We start from the raw sequence: 21,390 nt of genomic DNA, 5'->3' as shown, positions 1-21,390 counted from the left end.
TCAACCAATTGCAATTAATCACATTAAAAAAAAAAAAAAAGAATCACAGTAAAAAAACAATATCACAGCTTTTTACTCTGATTATTTAAACTGTTAGTTTTGCTTTATAAAGTCAACATGAAATTATCCGGTGTGATCCAGTGTGCTTCCTTAATCACATAATGACTTTTCCTATTTGCTTTTTCATTTAATAATTGATAATTTCATAAGTATTTCATATTTAGAGTTGATGATTTCCTATTTTTTAAGGCCTAGAGAACATAGTTTAAAACTCTCTGATATTCCCAGGTTTTTGTAGACCGTGGGGACCCCTGCTAGTTAGTTCAGTAGATTGTTTTCTTGTCTTTCAGTAACTCCCGCTCGCTATTTGTTTCACAAATAAACACAATGCAGAAGTAAAACGGTTCGCAAACGGTGTCTGTTGACGAACCTCTTCACAGAAACGATAGAGATCGACAGACGTCTCCAGCTCAGATTTACGCTCCTCGGCTTTCAGGAGAAACCCGGTCATGACGGTTTTGAAAGCGGTGGCGTTGCACCCAAAAGCCTCCGTTTCAGGATGACGTGTTCCCTTGCTTTTCCTCTCCACCTCTTTTATCAACAACATCCCTTTTTCTTTTTTCTCCTAGGAAAAAAAAGAGCACGCACGCGTTATGCAATGTCTGAAATTTCACAAATCTTCATTTCTTATCATTATTCAAGATACGTTCCTACCGTTTTTCTTATCTTAAGAATTTTAAGTGCTTCTTAATCGAACTCAACGTTCTAACTAGTCTAAAATTCAGGCTTTCACATTATTTCGTATTGTCCACCTAGTCTGAGTAAGTATTTGCCAAGTATTTATCACCTTTGCTTGTATAAGAACAGACCGAACATCTTGTAGTCTCTGCTCTATTTTCTGCAGAGTCGCCTCGGCGTCATCTTTATCTTTCTGCCATGACCTCTCCTCTGCATCACACCATTTCTGGATCTGTGAACGACATAAACGACAATTAAGTGCACGCGAAAAATCAAAAGAGCTGAATTGATGGTGTTTATGCTCCCAGAAGGCACTTCAGCAACCGCAGGACTCCAACATACTGCATCTGTGATGAACACCACAGAAAACTGTTTTCACTCATCCCTTAGCTTACATAAAATGATAACACTTTACCGTACAGTCCACATTACCAACGCTTCAGTAATGCAGCGACTCCTCCAATGCAAACACCTCCGTCGTATTTTTTTTTTACTTTTGGCTAATAAATGGTGCTTGACCGGACCGGAATAAAGCAATATCTAAGCAATTATTATGAACTATGTACTTGTACTTCAGACAGAAGCAATGGTTTATGGTTGGCTGCAGTCTCATTCTGACGGCACCCATTCACTGCAGAGCATCTGTCAAAATCTACATCTTGAATGGTTTGAGGGTGAGCACATTTTCCTTCAACCTAATGTTAACCATTAATGTTAACGAATGGGACCCTATTATAAAGTGTTACGAATAAATGACTAATGTATGGTTACTGAAAGGAATTTTGAGAGCTATACTTCCACTGGAGCAAACAATGAAGTGCAAATAACGACAAAACAAACCACGATTTTATATTTGTCTGGATGGATTAATATGAAGCAGTTACCATATTTCCCACACGGTCACGGTTGGACATAACATCATTTGAAGTTCTACTGATGTGTTTAAATGATGCAATTAGTGTCTGTTCTCATTATATGTGCCTTACCACTATGTCTCAGAGCCAAAGTTATTACAACAGCATGTTTATCCGCCACAAAGACCAGCACCAACCAGCCTGAATTTTCAGACATTTCTCCAAACCATTCTCCCCCAACAGCTGAGAAATGACGATCACTTTATTCAGCACGCTGATGTTATGTTTCCCCATGAAGGTTGAGGCTGTCTGCCCGACTAACGCTGGCCGATTATTCTTTGCGGCCCAATGTTTGTCTTGTGTTATTTTCAGCACTTTCTGTGGGCCGCGCTTATTATCTGTCAGAGATGGGACGTAATGCGTACTGTGCCGAGCGAGTCTTCTGCTTCTCTCAACAGAAGAACGTGTCCGAGGTGCTGCAGGGACTGGTTGGATTTCATCACCAGCGTGTGAACGGCCTCTTCCACCTGGTTATACAGACACGTCACAGACTCCAGAGAGTCCCTGCAGGAGACAGAAAGCATGTGGTTCAATGTGGTTCGCACTTATAGTTCAATATCGAGTACTACAGGCTAGTGAGAATCCCCTCCATATTATTTATGGTTTCTCGCTGCGCATAAAGGCTCTTGCTGATGGGAAACTGGGATTTACCGGGACCCAGCAGCTGTCCAAACATCACGGGCCCGGCTGAGCTCTAATCGTGATCAAATGAGACTAAACCGAGCCCGCTGAGACGCAAACACGCTGAGGGAAATACCTGAAGTCTTCCGACTGAGCAAACCGAGATTCTTCCTTCCTCATCCTGGCGAGAATAGACCCGCCTTCTCTTTGGAGGGCGACCAATCGCGTGTCTTCAAGCACCATCTTCATCGAACTCCTCTGCTCCTGGACGCAGGACTGGACATCCTGAACAATTGACAATTAAGTTAGTTCCTCAGTTTAGTTTAACATTCCTCAGCAGGTCATATTAAATAAATATAAGCTTTTTAAATTTTGGATTCGTTTAAAAGGGAGTTTTTAATTTGTGCAATTACTAACTAATTACATTAGTAGTAGTGGTGGTGGTGCACTGTAAAAAAATTAATCCTTTTTCTTTTAATCATTTTACAGACATTTCTGTTAACTCTAAAACTCCAAAAAGTAAGACACGACTCCAGAAAAACTAATTGAAATTGTCAGAGCAGTAGTAATCATATATTGAAGATATACAAAAACATGCCAAAGTTCAATAACAATTTATTTTGTTGTTAGTCACTGATAATGGTATTGATATTTATTGATATTGATATTTAATTTTTAGATATTTTAGTTTGCATGTTAATTTCAGCTATTTCCCTTATTTACTGTCACCTAGCACTTACTTAAAGGTAATAAAAAACACTAATAAACACTTATTTTCATTTGTAGCAATTAAAATGATGGATTGCAGGGATTTATCTTGATAAATTAGCACACAGAATCCAAAGTTACCTTTGCGGTAACTGTTTTTTTAACATCAAGTCTTCTGATCGCCGTCTGCAGTAATAAAGATGCTGCTTGTAGGTCGAGTTGAAAGAGAGAAAGCTTCTGAAAGGCACATATGCAAAAGACGTTAAACAACCATTAAGACACTTTGAAAGAAGGGTGTCTTGCCGCTTACTCAGCTGTTTGTCCAACTAAACATTTACAAGCACAAACCTAAAGCATGTGGTCAGCAGTCACACGGCTTGTCAGCAAGATCACATTTTGTTTATAATCAATTTACATAAGATTAGGAAAAGTCAAACAGACCGAACACAAAACAAATATAAAGAGACATTTCTTGTTGTCAGGAATGCGATCCACTTTGTTGTTTGCTCAACGAGACTCAGGTCTGTTTTAATTACTGATTTGAGATAACTAATTCCTCAAATACCATGTTACAGAAACAAATAAATATGTTTAGTGTGTAGGTGGCGTGACAACATCACTGACGGATGTGCTGTTATTTGTTGCATCATTTATATTGTGGGCATTTGCCACATGACTTAAAGCAGAGAGAGAGAGAGAGAGAGAGAGAGAGAGAGAGAGAGAGAGAGAGAGAGAGAGAGAGAGAGAGAGAGAGAGAGAGAGAGAGAGAGACAGACAGAGAGAGAGAGAGACAGAGAGAGACAGAGAGAGAGAGAGGCACAGAGAGAGAGGACAGGAAATGATGAATGATGCAAGCTGGACACAAAGCATCAGTGAATATACATTAACCACAGCACTGATGCAAAAAACCCAAAAAAGCATGTTGAATCATTGAAGTGTCCAGCTATACTTCCACAGGAGCAGCTCGAAAATCATGACAAAACAAAACACGATGGATGATATTCAACATTTAGTTTTTGTCTGGATCTATAAATGTCACATTAAGACTGTTGGTATTCACCGAGGAGGTCAAGATATCGGTCAGAAGATCGCTCTCCTCCCACCTGGTGAAACTGTAGCCAGTCTTCATGACTGTAGGGGAAGGATCCGCCGAGGTCAGAGGTCAACTGCTGTCCATCAACCGTCTTATGAAGGGCTTTCAGTGACGTCACAACATCTATCTGAAAGAAAAGATTGTGCAGTTTTACACACTGTACTATACGTATAAGTATTTGAGAATTTGAGTATTTGAACAAAAATACTGTAAAAACAGTAATATTGTGAATTATTATTACAACTTAGAATTTTATGTTTAAATTTATTTTAAAATGTAATGTGCATGTGTATATGATGCATTTTATGTCTTAGGAATATTTGATAAATATAAAGAACATTTGAAATAGAAACAGCTTGTAACATGTAATGGATCCTTGCTGCTTAAAAAAAATAACTGCTTTAAAAAAAATGCTGTAAAATACCAAATGAGTTCAACATCTGTGCAGTAGTACCAGGTACGGTATATGAGCCTACAAACTCCAGAGCTGAAGGCATGTGTATCTGAACTCAGAGAGAGCTGACTTTAGCTCTTAATTAAAAGGTTGCAGGTTTCCATGAAGGAGTAATTGCAGGGCACAGAGTGTGTTTGGGAGTGTTGATTACCTGAAGACCGGGATGCTTTTCTGGTCGAGGATTTGCATCTTTATCAACAAGCATCAAGATAGTGTGCACTGCATGAAGGGCCTGTTCCTGTGTAACACACACATTCACGAGACACATAGGTTAGAAAGAGTGACCCTTGACTGCCGCCTACCGGACAACCTCGTCCATAGACTATAAATGATGTCTTCAGATGCTGATGCTGGAAGTTGGTGGTGATGACTGTTTTCAGTACAGATCCTCACCTGAACCATGAGCAGGGATTTGTAGAACACAGAGGGCAGAGGACACTTCCTGCAGTCAATCACTACGGTCAGTCCCAGCTCTCTGATCTCCGTCCTGTGAAAATACACCTTCTTTTACATCAGTAAGTAAAGCATATTTGATATAGCGTATTAAATATGCGCAGAATTAAACAACCATCAAAAGAAAAAGCCATCAAAACAGATTGTAATTCTTGACAGACAGAAAATTCAAAGTGTGCGGCAGTTTTTTCTAATGTAGAAATTCTACAATTAAATTTATTGGTTTATCAGTGCTTTTAAATAGGATCATTTAACCGCTCAGTGGCGAGGAAACATAAATAACGATACTGTAAAATAATGTATTTTTATAAAACATAAGGAATAACTGTCCCGAAAATTCCTTTAGCTTTTATAACTGAACGATTATTCCCCTTTTTAAGGCTACTCACTAAATACAGAAGTGTGTGGACATGAGATATTGATGTATGCTTAAATTAGATATGTATTAATAAACGAGGGTGCAGGAAAGTAGTGCCGGTTTCTTTAGCTTGAGCGGACTAATATACAGCGTTGTTACATGGGAGTTAAAAGTCCTTTACAAAGTCCTTTTTTTGTGTACCTTCGTTATCTTGGTTCTGGAATGAATGTATACACACACACACACACACACACACACACATATATATATATTCATTATACATTTTAGGTACAAACATGCCTGATAGGCTAATGAGGCCTGTGTTTGTACTACTACTCCAGGTCTACTACTTTTACTGCCCTCTTGTGGTGATTGAGCAGATTGGTTTCTCTGGTACCTGGGAATAGATTGCAGGTAGAGCAACAGTCTGCAGAACTCATGAGGAGAGAGCTGAGAGGACGCCCAGCCTTTCCTTCCCCCGTAGACCTCAACCACAGCCCGCCCAGCTCTGTCACGACTGCCTGGAATTGGTAAGAAAACATACAGCACCGAGTCAAAACAACACTACTTAACAGAATGACCATATCTGCAGCGCATATATGCTCGAGTGTGCAAAAGAGTGGTCATTTTAGCAAAAGCGCGACAGCATTTAAGAACAAAAGCAAAAAACAAAACACAGTTGCCTTGAAAACACATTTAGAAAAAGTTCTGTATTTTCTGTGTTTGGATTGCTGCATGCTAACCGCTACGTTATAGAGGCCTCTCAAAACTGTTTTATCTAGAGTGGAATGTGCAACATGTGCAGAAAGCAGAAGTTCATTTTAGCACGAGTAATTTCGGTTCAGACCCCCTGAAGTAATCTTGTTGTTAAAAGGCACGTTTTACTAACATTAGTATTTTCATATTTTTTCCTGATCATTGTGAAATTGTCTTAAGATAGCTTTAGTTATTTTGTTTCTCATATTTTTCTCAATAAAAGTCTGCCCTTTGTAGGCTACAAGTAGGTTAAGTAGTTTTGGCAGATGCTAGGCAGAATTTTAAGGTTATCACGTGACAAGATTGTTGTCGATCTTAAATAAAAAAACATGATGTGTTACATTAGTTGTTACATCACAAGCCTAAAGTCATAAAATAGTCTTATGTAAGAATTGACTTAAATTTAGTCATTACTCACTAATGATTCTGCTTGTATTGAATTAAATGGAATTTTGCTATCTCTGGTATTTTTTCAAACAAATCTACTGTATTGTGTGTCATTAGAAGATGCACTGTTGTTGTTGTTGTTTTTTTTTTTTTTTGATGAATTAAGATTAAATTATTTGATGAACACTTGCTCAAGGGAACAGTTGCTTATATACAGTAGTCCTATATATTAGTCTTTACATGGATCAATCGTAGCCCTGAACTTTAAACGCACCGCAACACATAAATTCACAATTAGAAATTCATTAGGAGGCATACCTGGTAGACAGATGATGCCCAGCTGGAGAAGGCTCTTGATTGTGAGGTCCTGGGAAAGAAAAGTTGCCTGAACTCTGTTCTCAGGCTGGCTTGTAAAGAGTTGTTCAGCGTCTGATTTCTGGAGCTCTACTCCATTAACAGCTGGAGTTCCAGCTTTTCCTGATTCTTAGAAAGATGAGAAATTACATTTATTTTCAACACTACTAATATGTTAGTAGAAAAGATAATGATTAAAAACCTATTTCTTTTTTTCTGAAGCTATTGCTTTGGTGAAAAGATGTGTGCCACAGCTAGATGGGGCTGTTGATCTCCTTTAAAATCTTTGGGGAAAAAATGACTAAAAATTACCAAACCCATCACCCTCCTTTTCTCATTTACATTGACATCTAACAGCTTCCCCATAAAAACAGGGGGATGTAGTTATTTCTGTTCCCTGCTCTGTTTGCTCCTCACGAATGCTTTTATTCTGTTCTGCTAAAGAAAGAAATCAAATGAAGCACGCAGAAATTCCCCTGTGGAATGCTATGCACACTTCTGACCTTTGGCCAGTGTCACATTGCACTCTTTTAAGATGGCCTTTGAGAAGGGTATATTTTCTCCTCAGCAATTGACCAGGGTCAAGGTCATCTGTAAATCAGTTGATATGTCATGGTGGGAGGCAACTAGACGTTGCCTCATAGTAGTTTCATTTTTATACAAGCAAATGTTCGTATCAGTCATGTTTGAACATGCTTTTCATTTAAGGATAAAGATCTAAAAAAACAGCATGTTCGCCAGACGTCATGTTGCTTCAGATGTTCATTTGACATCAAAGTGAAATGTGGGGTAAAATCTGTATGCAATTAGTTGAGACACACAGAAAAACCACCGAAGAGAAGAACCACAGAAAAGAATTGTAATGTCTAAATGTCTGTAACGAATCAGAAGCACAAGTCTCTTTTATGCAGAGGTCAAACTCAACTTACCCTTTCTTGTTTCTTGTCGTCTGTTTAATTTTGGGGACACCAAATTAGCGGTTTGTTTTATTCCCTGGATAGCAGGCAACATGGGAATGATCTCTGGATAGACATCACTGCGGCTTCTGTTAGTTGGCTTGTGCAATTGTAGACACTCTTTGGTTGTGTCTGAGACTGAAGAGGATGAGCGGGATTTAGACCTGCTTTTACCTTTGATCACCTGTGCAGGTGATCCTGGGCATCTTTCACTCTGTCTATCATCACAGAACACTTTGTAATCCAAAGGCCTGTTCTCATGTTGGAACAGAAGTTGACTGCACTGGGGCTGAAATGGAGGAGGTGTTCGTTTGGAGGCCTGTGTTAGCTGAATTGGATGGAAACCCTGCAAACATAGATTGGCATCTTGTCTGTGACCACTGTGGTCAGGTAAAGCCCTGAGTCCCATTTTGGGTAAGTGTTGGGTTTTGGCGTGTTTCTGACCGCTAATGTGCATTTGAAATGAATCTTGTCTAAAAGAGTTGTTCAGACAGTGCTGCCTTTTGTCGGGTAGTGCCTTAGTTCCAAGTACAGTCTGATGGACATCCTGTTGCCCAGTGAGGAATGACTTGTGTTGTTGTCTTGCTTGGACCATGCTAAGGATCTGTTGGGTCATATGTTGGTCAGAAGCCTCTGCATTCTCCCTTGAACTGCAGTCATGAGGTATGCTCTGACTTGAGTTGTTTTGGCTTTGCTTTTGTTGGACTGAGTTCTCAAAGGATTGCATCGGGTTTCTGTCTGCTTGGTTTGGTGTCTGGCCAAATGTACAACTCGAAGATTTAGGTCTAAGGCTAACTCCGTATGCCTCACAGCTTGGCTCAACCTCCCCTATATCTGTCCTTGTTTCATCTAGGGAAGGTAGCATACTTGTTCTCTCAAAATTTACAGGGTTTCGTAGAGCTGCCACATAAGACTGCCGATACCTGAATTTGGACTCTGGATCATTTTGCATGCTCTCAGGTGGTTTGTTTTGAATACAAGGATTGCAGTCCTCTCCACACAGGTTAGCATTACTTTTTGGGACAGGTCGAGTTGTCCTGACTAACTTGAAACCCAGTGGTTTTGTGGGGATTGCTATTTTGTTGAGGACAAAAGTCTCTTTCTCCTTGTTAAACTCTAAAAGATCCACATATTCTCCTTCTAGCTCTCCGTTGTGCCTGCTGTCCCAGGTATTAGGAGATACCCAGCCAACAGGTTTACCAGCAAAACTGCTTATTGGGTATCCTGGGTCAATCTTCACCAATCTGCTGCCACCCTCCACTAGCTGAACAGAAACTGCCATCCCATCATTTGCTGGAAGGATCCTAGTTTCCATCTCAAGTGGTGAAAGGCCTATAGGTACTCGCGACTCGTTCTCTGAAATCTCAGTTTTAAGATCTTTCACACGGAGAGTTGGAGCTGAACATGGCTTCGTTTCAGGCCACATGTTAGATTTAGGCCTGTCAAGGAATTCCGGGTTTGCAACTTCGGTCCAAGGTACCTTCACAATCCCTTGGTCAGAGGAAAGCACACACTGGCATAGAGGATTTCCATGACGTCCCTCATTTATTTCCCTTAGCCAAGACTCCGTGAATATGCATGGATAAGATGTCTCAGGAATGGGAGTCCCCTCAATTGCAGTACCCTCGAGCAACTTGGAACTGGCTTGCAGCACTAGATTCTCTTGCCCCAGGAGGTCTTCCTGCACGAGAAGACTTTTAAGGACGATTCGGGCTGACTGTTCTCCAAAAGGTTCCACCTGCAAGTAGAAATCTCCAGGTCGGAGCAGTAAAGGGTTGATGGGGGCGAGTTGGATCACCACACGATCTCTCAGGCACAATGGCCAACCCTCACACCGGAACAGCACATCGGAGTATGCAGCCTAGCGGGAGAAAGAAAGAGCACAGCTAGTTTGTTGACTTGCAGATCATTTTGGATTGACAGATTTTATGACCACAAGATTCCTAATGGCTTAGGTCTTGATGCAGTTTATTGGCTTGCACGCAAACATTCTTGAATCCCCTTCAGAAGGAGCTGCCTTGGAAAGGCCTTTGTTCTTTCTGAAGATAAAACAAAACAATCTTGTGCTGAGTGGACAAGGATAAGTAGCTTGTGGGATCTGTGCCATAAAAATCCACATGGAGGAAATATCTGCACAGGAAACTGCTTTCATCTTGCCCAGTATGCTAACATACTTTACCCTTTAAGGCTCAGTTCACCCAAACATGAAAATGCATAATTGACTCACTCTTATGACATTCTCACTGTCCTTTTACATACACTGAAAGCATGCACTGAGCATGGCCTGTTTAGCATCATGGAGTAATCCATGCAAACCTATATTCCAAGTCTACTGAACCTTCATGCTAAAGTTAAAGTGTGGAATATTGCTCAAACAATACAAGATGAAATAATAGTTTTGAAATTCCCTACTTCATGTTGAAGGCGTTATTCATTAAAACACTTTCCCCTCTTTGTATAGATTTAATATGATTTAGAATAGCATGCAAGACTTTGGACTATGGACAACCTTATGTCATATGGGTTAGGGATTACATCAGGGCGAGTGAATAATGATATTTTGTTTTTGTGAAACAAGTTACTTGGCAGGTAGGCTGTTGGCCATTTTAGATGGTTGCCCTTTACTGTGGCACTGTTGAATTTTAAATCCAATGGCCTTTTTTTGTTGTACTCACACAGGCTGCTTGTTGCACGCTCTCTAGGATATGTTTGGCTGGGATAAGGAAGTTCAGCAGGCACTGCAGCGCATCTCCATGGTAACGTTCCTCAATGGTGCGAAAGAGTTGGCTGAGAACAGTAGGAGCGGTAGCCTCAAACGGAGGGAAAAGAGACGACAGGGCGCTCTGAATGGACCAGTCCAGGGAGGAAGGGTTCTGAGGTGGAGAAAGAGAGAGAGAGAGGTTTATTTATGAGGTTTAATAACTGTATTCTTTGTATGAAAAATATCCAGGGTTGCATAACATGAGATATCATACTACAGTTATTGTTCATTATCCCTAAATGCTTTGTTTACAGATGTAAAATGAGGTTGTTGTCAAATGCCTGTGGCAAAACCTTTTCAGAATTTCAACCCCTCCTAAATCTCACTTGTTACAGGGCCAAGCAAAGAGACAATGAAGCTTGTGTCATGTCAAGGTTTCACCATTTTGGCCTAAATAAATCCACATTTTCCATTCTCTTGTCCACCATATAAAGGCAGTGTGTCTCTTTCTTTTCCTAAGGCATCACCTTGCAGCTAAAGAGCCACATTTGTTTACCTTGTTATTGTTTGTTGAACAAAGGTACAATTTCTCCTATTCATTTTACCATTAGCGACCATCTCCAGCTTAGAAAGGCTCTGGGACATGAAAGTGTGAGTTTGTCCAAGATACACCTCATTTGAGATGGTTTACCTCATGCTGAGGAGATTTGTGTCAATAGCATACAAGTAAAACAAGGTAGAACAAATAAAACACATGCTCTGAACATGGCTGCACAAGTGTTTATGTACAGAGCGCGTGTGTAATATAGAAACATCCACATTCACATCTGAAGGATTACAGCTAAGTGTCTCTCATTTGCTCTCTCAAATATTTATCATACATGTTTCTCAGCCAGTGCTCTGCAATAAGGATGTTAGGTTCACGTTTCATCTGTCCGACTTGGAATAATGTACAAAGCAGATGTGGGAAGAGCTGCTGTCTGGAAAACTAGTGAAATCTGTTCCAGTCTAGATGACCTTGGTTTAAACCTTAAACAGACCAAACCTGTAATAGAATGGATAACCACCTACTGCCAGTTAGAGGTTGAAACTCTTAAATGTTTAAAAACGATTTTTATGAAGCCTAGTGCAATGATTAACCATAGAAAGAAATGCATGCTTTAAACGTGTTAAAATAGTTGTATGTTTAGTCTGGTAATCTCTCATTTCAACTGACTTGGTGGCTTCCTGGATAAGATGATTACAGGACCTGAGTGTGATCTCGTACAGGAAGTTTATGTCTGCTTGGAAAGAACAAACATAAACAAAACCCTTCCTTTTTTGGGCCCTGCAATGTCTCAGTGGTACATGTGTATTATATAACAGTGTACATTAAACAGGTTTTGTATAGTTATAATTTGTTTAGTTTTGTCTAGTTTTCAGTTGTATTTACTATCATTTATCGTTTTTTTTTTTGTTTACTTGACATGCTAGTATCATTTACAGTTGTTTAGCAGTGTTAGCAGCTATTTTAGTAGGCTACAGTCTATTTTTTTTTAAAATAGTGAATTTTTATGTTAGTTTAAGCAAACAAATATTGTTTTCATTTGGTTTATTATTGTTTTCATTAACAATGATTACATTGACATGACCTGACAGTATTTACAGTAAGTAGTGTTTGCTAAGACAACATCACTGTTATTATTGCACATATTTAAGCTTAGAGTTTTAAACGGATACCGTACGTAACCATAAGTCTTCAGCTTCTTGAATTTGTATTTAATTTTATACTGTTTGTGCGAAACACGTGAATTATTCCTCCATTCCTCCAAGTCATTGAATGATGCAGACAGATGGACGTCTGCTTTGTCATGTATTTATGAAGAATGCATTCACTGATGCTTATCTGACATTCTCGCCGTTTCCTGCTTGGTATAACATCATTTCGAATGGCAAGCTTATCCTCGGTGTGTATGTTTTATGATCCTGAACAGCATTAGGACGGGACCTTCCACAATAGGTTTAATGATTAATAATTTGGAACGATCGTGTAAAGACACAATAGCCTTTTTGTTTAATCGTTAACGAAAGTAGCTTGTCTGGCCCATGATTTTGTCTCATTCCGGGTGGTCCGTCCCGGCTGCATGTGGAACCTCTTCCCATCCTCTCTCTTTCTTCTTCTTGGGGTAAACACATCTGCACGGTGCAGATCACTGTCTCGCCATGGCTCTGAGCCTGTCGTTCTGTTTAACCCCCCGTTACTTCTCCTGTTACACGTCCACACCTCGGTTTTCCAAACACGTCCAAGTCAAACTTCATTTAGCAAATCCTCAGGATCCCAAATGAAGGATATCTGGAGCCTGGCGTTGTTCCTGTAGTCTGGTATTTGCATTCAGGAGACCGTCAGTTGCATTTCTCCGTGTTTTTGTAAATATCACCCTTAGATGAAGCCCTTGGCTGAACTTTGGAAAGTTAATTTGAAGGCTCATTTGATATCCGGAGATATCTTTCAAACTTTAAAGCACTTAAAGGAATAATGTCTGTCCTCTCACCTGCAAGAGCCTTCATTTTAGCTGTGCAGTTTTGGTGCGACAACTCTCAATTAAATCTACACATAAATATCTATTGCAAAAACATCTTCAAGTCTCCCTATAATTACATGACATAGATCTCAACAGGTAATTGTATGCTTCAGTCTAATGTTGGAAAAACACCAAAGCTCAGCTATCATTAATTCTGAAGCTTTTTTGTGTTTTCTCATAAATGCGCAGTAAACAACCTGTTTCTCAACAGCCTTTTTAGTGGTGTTTTGATAGATTACCCGCTTACCAACGTCACAACAGTATCAGTGACTTCAAATTAGTCATTTTAAATTGTTATTCATTATGCAAAAAGTGTAAAAATATTTAATTGAGACAAAAAACGTTTCTTTTAGCAAGACTATTTTAGTGATTTTATTACACACACACTCACTAATAATAGCTTAAATATGTCATTTTCATTACTGGTTTGTCATTTTAGTGCAATTACCGTACATGTCAAGTATAGGTTTGGGGCATAAATGGTTGTGTTTTGCTGTGCTTTCTTGACATGGCCTCCTCCGTACACACCCACAGATGCCGAGTTTCTTGTTTGAATGGCAGAGAAATCGCATTTTGATTGAATGCCTTCACGACCGTTCTATAATTGTTTATTCATGGGCATATCTAACGCTGGTGTGAAAACAGGGCCTTTAGTGGATAAAACACGGTGGTGAAATTTTGCATTGGAAATAACGCCAGAATTCTATTAGTTACCGAATTAAATTAGATAAGAGTGTGAAAAGCTGTGAATGGAAGTTCGAACCCAGAGAGACAAAAGTTAAATAAACATGCATGCAAAAACCAAATGCAACAGCAGAACAGTACCATTATACAGTGTTTGAAAACATTAGTCCTGTCCTCAAAGAATAAGTCTTGACTTGTGCATTTGGCATGGGACAAAAGAGGCACTCAGAGCCTTTAAAACCCTCTTTTCAGGCTCTGCATTCACCTCTGGGTTGCACAAAGAACACAAAAATGTTAAAAGTACAAGCGCTTGAAGTAATAAGTCTGTGTGCACTATTGAGACGAACACTAATCTAACCTGAACGGGATTCTTCATCATCTGTAAGCTTTGGAAAGTCTCTCATTTCAGCTGTCAGATTCCAGTAATTGTGATCTGTCTCTCCCAGCAGCTCTCCTCTCTCTTCCTCCTCTCCTCCCTCTTCAGGACAGTGTTGTCTTTGTCTCTGCGCCACTGTGCTTTAACTCCTTACAGAGTTTGGCACAATGGAGCTTTCTCACACCACTGGCCGCTCTCATCAGACAAACATCTACAACATCTGACAAGCTACTCCTCAATTAACTCGTTTGTCTGAATGCGGTTTTTAAAATAAAGGCTCTTCTTTGCACAAACATTTTTCTTTTATACAGCTGAAGTCTGTCATTTTTCCTCTGCATGTTTAGCATGATTTTTATAGAACTTAACGAGGTCCTCGTGCATGTTTATTTTATTTGTATTGGAGGATTTGCTTCTCTCACAGTGAAACTTTTTGTGCAATATACGATTTGTGTATGCATTTTCTTGGTCGTAGTTATTATCGTAGTTCATTTCATAAACCATAACGCATTTCTCATTGGATTAGAATAAATCGCCTTCATGCATTTCTTACATTCTTTGCATCTTTTGCAAACCATGTGCTACAGACAAACAAAAGTGCTGTTCTCTCCGTGTAAGAGTTTTACTGGTTCGTATAGGGACGAATACTTTAAAAGTAATTAGAAAAACCTTTCACTAATGAAAGTGGTTGATAAAAATAGACGTGAAGGAATTGGTAATCAAAGTAACACAACAATGCCTGCAAGAAAAAAAAACTCTTGCTGCTTGACATCACAGACTTCAGAAGTACAATTAAAATGAATATGCTGCTTTGTTTTAAAGCGAAGTCTATAAAAAAGTACTTTGCATGCATTGTTTTAGACGCAAATAAATCTGCGTATGCATATAACAAGAAACTAAATCTTTAAATGGAAATGACCAGGAAACAGACAAAATGTAAATCCGTTACATTGCATTCAAAAGCACATTTATCAGTTCCCCATTTCTATAATGTGCTATGCCTTTCTCATCAAGTTGCTTTTGTACTTTTCTGGCCTTCTTTACATCTTTTGCAATCAGCGTGAATGCAGATATTAGTCAATGAAATGATTTTGTTATATTAATGAGATTAATACAAATACATGATGCAGTGTAGGTAGCTTCGCTGATTACAATAAGATTGATTATGGCAAGTGTTTCCATTTTTTTTTTTGTCCGTTCCTGTCTTCCTCCTCATTCCAGTATCTCTTCTTTATCCATTTATCCATAAACGAATCTCTCACAGACACTCTAGCAGCACTTGAGCGTTTATTTCCAGAACATATTAAACCTTAAACAGCCATATATCACCTCTGACATCTGCAGGTCTCGCGAACACGTCTGTCTCTGCACGCTGCCAACTTATTTTTACAGCTCGTATATTTTATTGACTCTCTCCCCGGTATGCCCTGCCGATGAAGCAACGCTCTGTGGTTTCTCGCTGAGATCCAAGACCGCAAGACTGACTCCAAATGATCCCGGATATCATATTTCATTGGATTTTGATTGAGGGTCCTGGGACCTGTTTCCAAAATAAATACTGGCAACCCAAAACAGGCGAAAGACCGCGAAGGTGTCACGGCTCTATAGCACGCATTGCTTATGGCTCCCTGAACTTCAGAATGATTGGAGCATTGCGTCAGGTGGAAAATTGAAAGGAAGAGTTGAGAGCATTACCACAGTTCTGGCAGATACACCCTAAAAATCTGGATTTAAAATCGCTAGTCTAGGATCTGGCAACCCAGTGCTCTTCAGAAAATCCCTTTATTTCCAGGATGTTTTGTAGGGTACTGGGACACCATGTGATGGGGAACATCTGGGCGATGAACAACATGCTAATAGAAAACAGACGTAAATCATCCGATTTCTCTTTGAGCGCTTGACGGGAACTCTGTCTGAGGTCAGAAGATCACTTTTTTTTTTTCTAAAGGGGAAAAATGCACAAAACATCACAGTCCGGTTGCTGATGATTATAAAAAGCCCTTAAAACATATTTTACGACATGTCACACACGGGGCGGTTACTTTCAGTAAAATGCTGTGTTAACTTTGTGGAGTTACAAGAAAAAACTTCCATTTCCTTTTTGTTCTATTTCCTATCCTTAAGGCATCATACCGGCTGTGTTTCAACAGCTGTAACCCACTAACTTATTTAGTGTGCCAAAGCAAATCTCTAAAACCACGCTGGGGCTTTGATCCAAATCTTAGTGAGCTCCCTACATAGTCTGTATCTTAGGGCATCGTAGGCATGTTCTTCATTTAGCCTAAATCTTAACGCAACGTCTTGAGCACTGTATACCAATCCCAGTAGTGATTTGTATTTATTTTAGAGTATCACATCTAAGTGGCTATGCTAAAAGCCAACTAGGGCTCAAGGATAAAAGTATTACCGCTAGATTTATTTCAATACCATCCTAATTCAGATAATCTAGTATCGATATTTTTTCATTTAACGTGAAGGAAATCGGTGAAGACCTCGTGAATAGCGTAACTTGTTTAACTATTAAAGTATATATATTTTTAATTGTTTATATAAGGGTCTGCACAACAGAACTTCTAATAAAGTACAGATTTGGCTGAAAAATATATTGGTCATTATTATTATTAATAATAATAATAATAATAATAATTTTAATTTCTATTATTATTATATTATATATTATATAATTTTTTGTATTATTTTACATTGTTAATTTTTTTAAGTACATTTTATGTATTTTTGAATAATTAACTTTTCTTTTGGAGGTTTAACTTGAATATTTGTAGTAGATGAAACTGTGACTCATTTATTTATTGAAAAATAATAAACTTGAGCAATTTTTTAAAAAATAGCTTACATTTTAGATGATCAGCTATGTCTATGTGTAATTTTTTTTAAAATGCTCAAGTTTATTATTTTTGATAAATACCGATATTTATTAATTGCCTATCCCTAGGCTAAACTCTATTGATATCAGTTGTGTGTTGAGACTCAACAGAAGCACTTTTTTTTGTATATATGTAAAGTGTTACACTATCGACATATTTATTATGGTGAGGTTTATTATCCGGTGAAGTTTATTATAGTTTATGGTTTTGTCTTAAAGGCCAGCTGCCTGTGTAGAGAGCAAGGGAGGTTTCTTAGAGCCGTCTGTGTTGAACACTAATCCTGTGACAGGTAGATGCCAGAAGGCACGAGTGTGTGTGTGTGTGTGTGTGTGTGGTGTTGTTAAGGTCTGCGAGAGCACAGCGTGACTGTTGTTTATGTGTATGAATGAGAGAGTTAGCTGTAATGGTGTTTTTCTGCAGTGAGCGCAGCTGTCAAACGGCCAGTTTAACCTCTGCACAAGAAAACAAGTGTGCAGGTGAGCTCCAGACACTTCTACAGTCACACGATCACATCTGTGTCCGTAATTAGCATTAAAACACATATGTTACTGTATTGTTTGAGAAGTGCAGTCACTTTAGCAGTCTGTTGTGCACGTGACGGAGAAAGGCGTGTAGGTGAGTCTTATTTGAGCACTTTATCATCAGTAAATAAGAGTATAAACTCCAGAAAGTATTGCAATATGACAACTGTATCTGAAAACTAAGACATGAGACTTTAAGTGAACTTCTAGTTTTCTAATTTTTACAAAGTTCAAACGAAGAGCGTGCATTTAAAATAGAAAACTTTTGATTCTACTGCTGTCATTTTATTAACAGTTGAATGCATCCTTCCTTGAGTGAATGTATTAATTAAATAACTCCTACTGGCATCAAACTTTTGATTAGTATGTCATCACTTAATCCCAGAGCTCACTGCGTGTCTGTTGTGCAGAGTTTATTTTATCCATGAAGATGTGATCTGACTCTTTTCGTTTGACCGAACAGAGCTCTGGCAGCTCCAACGGTTGCTTTTGGCCGAATAAAAAACAGAAATCAGCACACGTCTGAACATATTGGTGAAATGACGGATAAATACAGTATACGCATTACTGTTATCATCCAAAGGGGATGTAGGCTGTTTTCTGCTCAATGCAGCTGCCATGAACTCCAATGAATCCACAAACATGCCTTAAACACACCTGTATCTGCTCTCATGTACCTGTCGGTGTGTAAATCAGTGCAGTATCTGAGACCAAACACACCTGCCTGACCCAAATAAAACACAACATGAAGCTTCAGCTCTCAGCCGAACTCCATCAGTCATTCGGAGAGGCGTAACAAACCATCGATATACGGACAAAGCTCAATCTGTGCCGGAAAATGGGTCAAGCTGAGGATCTCAAGAAAAAAACGCACACGTTCTTACTGCGAGATCGCGACACCAAGCTGCTGGGGACAAATATGGGCTCATTACATGCTTTTAAAATCCATAATAAAGTCTTTTTAATCTTAAACAATGTTGAAACTATTTTATCAGTAACACAAGCCGAGACAAACTTCAAGAACTTGATGCAGACCAGTGCAACTATAGCCATGCTAAATGAACATTAATGCATGTTAAGGACTAATTCATGGTCGCCTACAGCAACATTTAGCTATAACCAGTTCACGGTTATCTGTGGTTCAGTAGGTCAGTGGTACAACAACACACACCGCGTGTGGAAAAACTGAAACGAACGAGTCTTATTTACCATCTTGACGACTGAATCGCAGCTACTGGGTTGTCATCTTAAACTCTGTAGAGAAAACTCCCCAGTTTAGTTGTGCACTGGTATTGGCAGCGTTCCCACGATAGCCTCACATCCAGAGGTGCTTCCATGCTTTCAGACGGCTGCTGGGTCTGGACTGCTGTGGATCGCTGCCATTGTTTAGCAAGTTATCGCAAGTTTGTACAAGAGTGCGACGTCTGCTGAGAAATGCAAAGTGTCAAGCGGTCTGTCGTCGGCTCACTGCGCCGTTTGTCTCGACTGTAAAGTGTTTGAGAGAGAGAGAGAGAGAGAGAGAGAGAGAGAGAGAGAGAGAGAGAGAGAGAGAGAGAGAGAGAGAGAGAGAGAGCGTGCAAGTAAAGGGTCAGAGAAAAGGAGGAGGAGGTCTTTCTTTCGGAGGAAATCCCCCTGAAGGCTTTTCATACTTTTCTCAGTGGCAAATCAGGACCTCCCTTCACACACACACACACACACACACACACACACACACACACACACACACACACACACACACACACACACACACTCACACACACGGTCAAACAAAGAGACCACTAAAGCCTCCCTAAATTCTTTCATTTCCTTTGTACAGTTCAGTTTCTTCGTGTTTAAACACTTCAGAGAGAGCCAGAGACTCTTGGAATGCATGGTTACACAAACACCTGAAGATTATTCACAGACGCTCTCAGGAGGAGACTGACGGATGAACAACACTGATGGTCTCTTAGAAGGAATGTCCATTACTCACACACACACACACACACACACACGCTAGACTTCAGTGTGAAAGTTTGCTCGACTTTGTAGCTTGTTCTGCCAAAGACCTGCCCACTTATACGTGAAAAGAGCGTGTGATTGACATGTACAGTGACCAACCACAGTTTGTTTTTATGTGCTGCTTAGACATGGGCTTCTTTGTCTCTTTCTTTCTTTTCTTCTTTTCCCCCTGTTTTTTTTTTTAATAGTGGTTTATATGTTTTATTAGTTTAGAATATTTTTAGTAGTTTATATATATTAGTGTATATATATATATATATATATATATATATATATATATATATATATATATATATATATATATATACATATATATATATATATATATATATATATATACATATATGTATATATATACATATATATGCGTGTGTGTGTATATATTAGTATTTTTTTAGTATATATGAATATATTAGTATGCATATATACACAATTAGTGGTAAAATTTATAAAAATATATATATGTAAATATAAATATATATATATAATTTTTTTTTTATTAATTTTAACACTAATTTGGTAATTTTTGCACTTAAACTTGTATTTCAGTTGTCAATGCAGCAATTTCAGCTATATTTTAATTAGCAAAACTATTTTTTATTGTTTTGCTACAATAAGGGTGCTCAATAAACAGGATATTCATAAGCGGTGCTGGAGATTTCTTTGAATAATAATGTGTCAAAATGAGTGGAAAAGTGTCAAAATAAGAGCGACTGAAAGTTATTTCAGAGGCATGTATTAAGACTGTTTAACAGCGTCCATTTCATGTTGACTTTAACAAGCCGCCGCCCAACTGAACAGAATATGACAGATGATTCTGGCCACACATTAAACACAACGATGAAAGAATTATGGTTTTACCAGTTAGTCCGGAGCGTTACATGGACAACATCAAGGACACAGAGAAGATGAATGTGGATAATAGAGTCCTTGTGTCTCTCAGCTATAATTGAATAAAGATAAAGTACTGTGAGAAAATTAGACCGATGGACAGATGAGTCAAGAAGAAAGAGAGAGGGGGATTTGGTGAGCAAGAAGCAGATGGAAAGATCTGTCGTGTTTTAACATTCATCTGACGCTCAAATCAAAGTCTGTCTAAAACCCCCGAAGCAGAGAGATGTCTGGAGATAGAAAAGGCACAAACACAAAACAACTTTTTTACAACGTCTGCAGAAAATGTGCAGCTGCCGAATAAGTTACATACCCAGTGTTAATACTTGGAGGCTTGTTCAGATCACCGACCACAAAGGAAGTGATTATAATAAAAAAATCACGTTTGGAAGAGGAAAAAACAGCACAGCTCTACAGGTTTTTAGTTAGAAATAAATAAAGCAGGTATTGTTTTTCATTGTTTGTGGTGCATTTAACCTTATATCCCAATAAATGTGTTTTTATGACGCCAAAATATTACTGGAATTTGATAATTCTCTATTCCAAGCACAATACCACCTTAAAGACCGATATATGCTTTTTTTGAGCAACACTGATTTATGTACCTTACTACACGTTTTGCCCCAGTATATAACTAAACGTTAATGCTCTCATGTTGGAAATATTCCCTACACCGAACAAACCTAGTGTGTGTGAAAACCCCTTAGATATAAAGCTGGATATGTGTGCACCATTTCATCTCCCAGCATATAAATATTACAAGTCATAACATGGTATTCTTCAATTAAGTGTAAATGTCGCTTTGTTAATCAAAACTCTGTAAGTTATGTTAAAAGGTGTGAGTTTTACTGCCTCTAGTGTTAATTTCTTTCATAAGCTGCACTGATGTACTTATTGTACGTCAGGTCCAGGTCCGTTAATGCCATGAGACCAGGTAAATACTACTAAATTATTAGAAAGTTCAAACATTATGAATGATAA

At 38.7% G+C, this 21,390-nt stretch overlaps 1 protein-coding gene across 2 annotated transcripts in view; it reads right to left on the bottom strand.

Annotated features, from left to right (window-relative positions):
* The window catches only part of quo (quattro), a 29,069-nt gene extending 10,048 nt beyond the window's left edge, over positions 1-19,021 (bottom strand). For both annotated transcript variants that reach the window (XM_043242575.1, XM_043242576.1), the window contains exons 1-13: positions 18,727-19,021; positions 10,468-10,665; positions 7,766-9,653; positions 6,801-6,965; positions 5,737-5,860; positions 4,922-5,015; positions 4,680-4,766; positions 4,085-4,201; positions 3,123-3,218; positions 2,410-2,558; positions 2,018-2,156; positions 848-970; positions 431-625 (exon numbers count right to left, since the gene is read on the bottom strand). In XM_043242575.1, the coding sequence (XP_043098510.1) occupies positions 431-625; positions 848-970; positions 2,018-2,156; positions 2,410-2,558; positions 3,123-3,218; positions 4,085-4,201; positions 4,680-4,766; positions 4,922-5,015; positions 5,737-5,860; positions 6,801-6,965; positions 7,766-9,653; positions 10,468-10,665; positions 18,727-18,729 (3,378 nt within the window). In that variant the 5' untranslated portion in view covers positions 18,730-19,021. The remainder of the gene's footprint in view (positions 1-430; positions 626-847; positions 971-2,017; positions 2,157-2,409; positions 2,559-3,122; positions 3,219-4,084; positions 4,202-4,679; positions 4,767-4,921; positions 5,016-5,736; positions 5,861-6,800; positions 6,966-7,765; positions 9,654-10,467; positions 10,666-18,726) is intronic.
* Positions 19,022-21,390: the final 2,369 nt, after the last annotated feature.

This window comes from Puntigrus tetrazona, chromosome 6 (assembly GCF_018831695.1).
Source record: "Puntigrus tetrazona isolate hp1 chromosome 6, ASM1883169v1, whole genome shotgun sequence".
Taxonomy (NCBI): domain Eukaryota; kingdom Metazoa; phylum Chordata; class Actinopteri; order Cypriniformes; family Cyprinidae; genus Puntigrus; species Puntigrus tetrazona.
The sequence above is the reverse complement of the archived record's forward strand: the minus strand, read 5'-3'. Positions and strand labels throughout refer to the sequence as shown.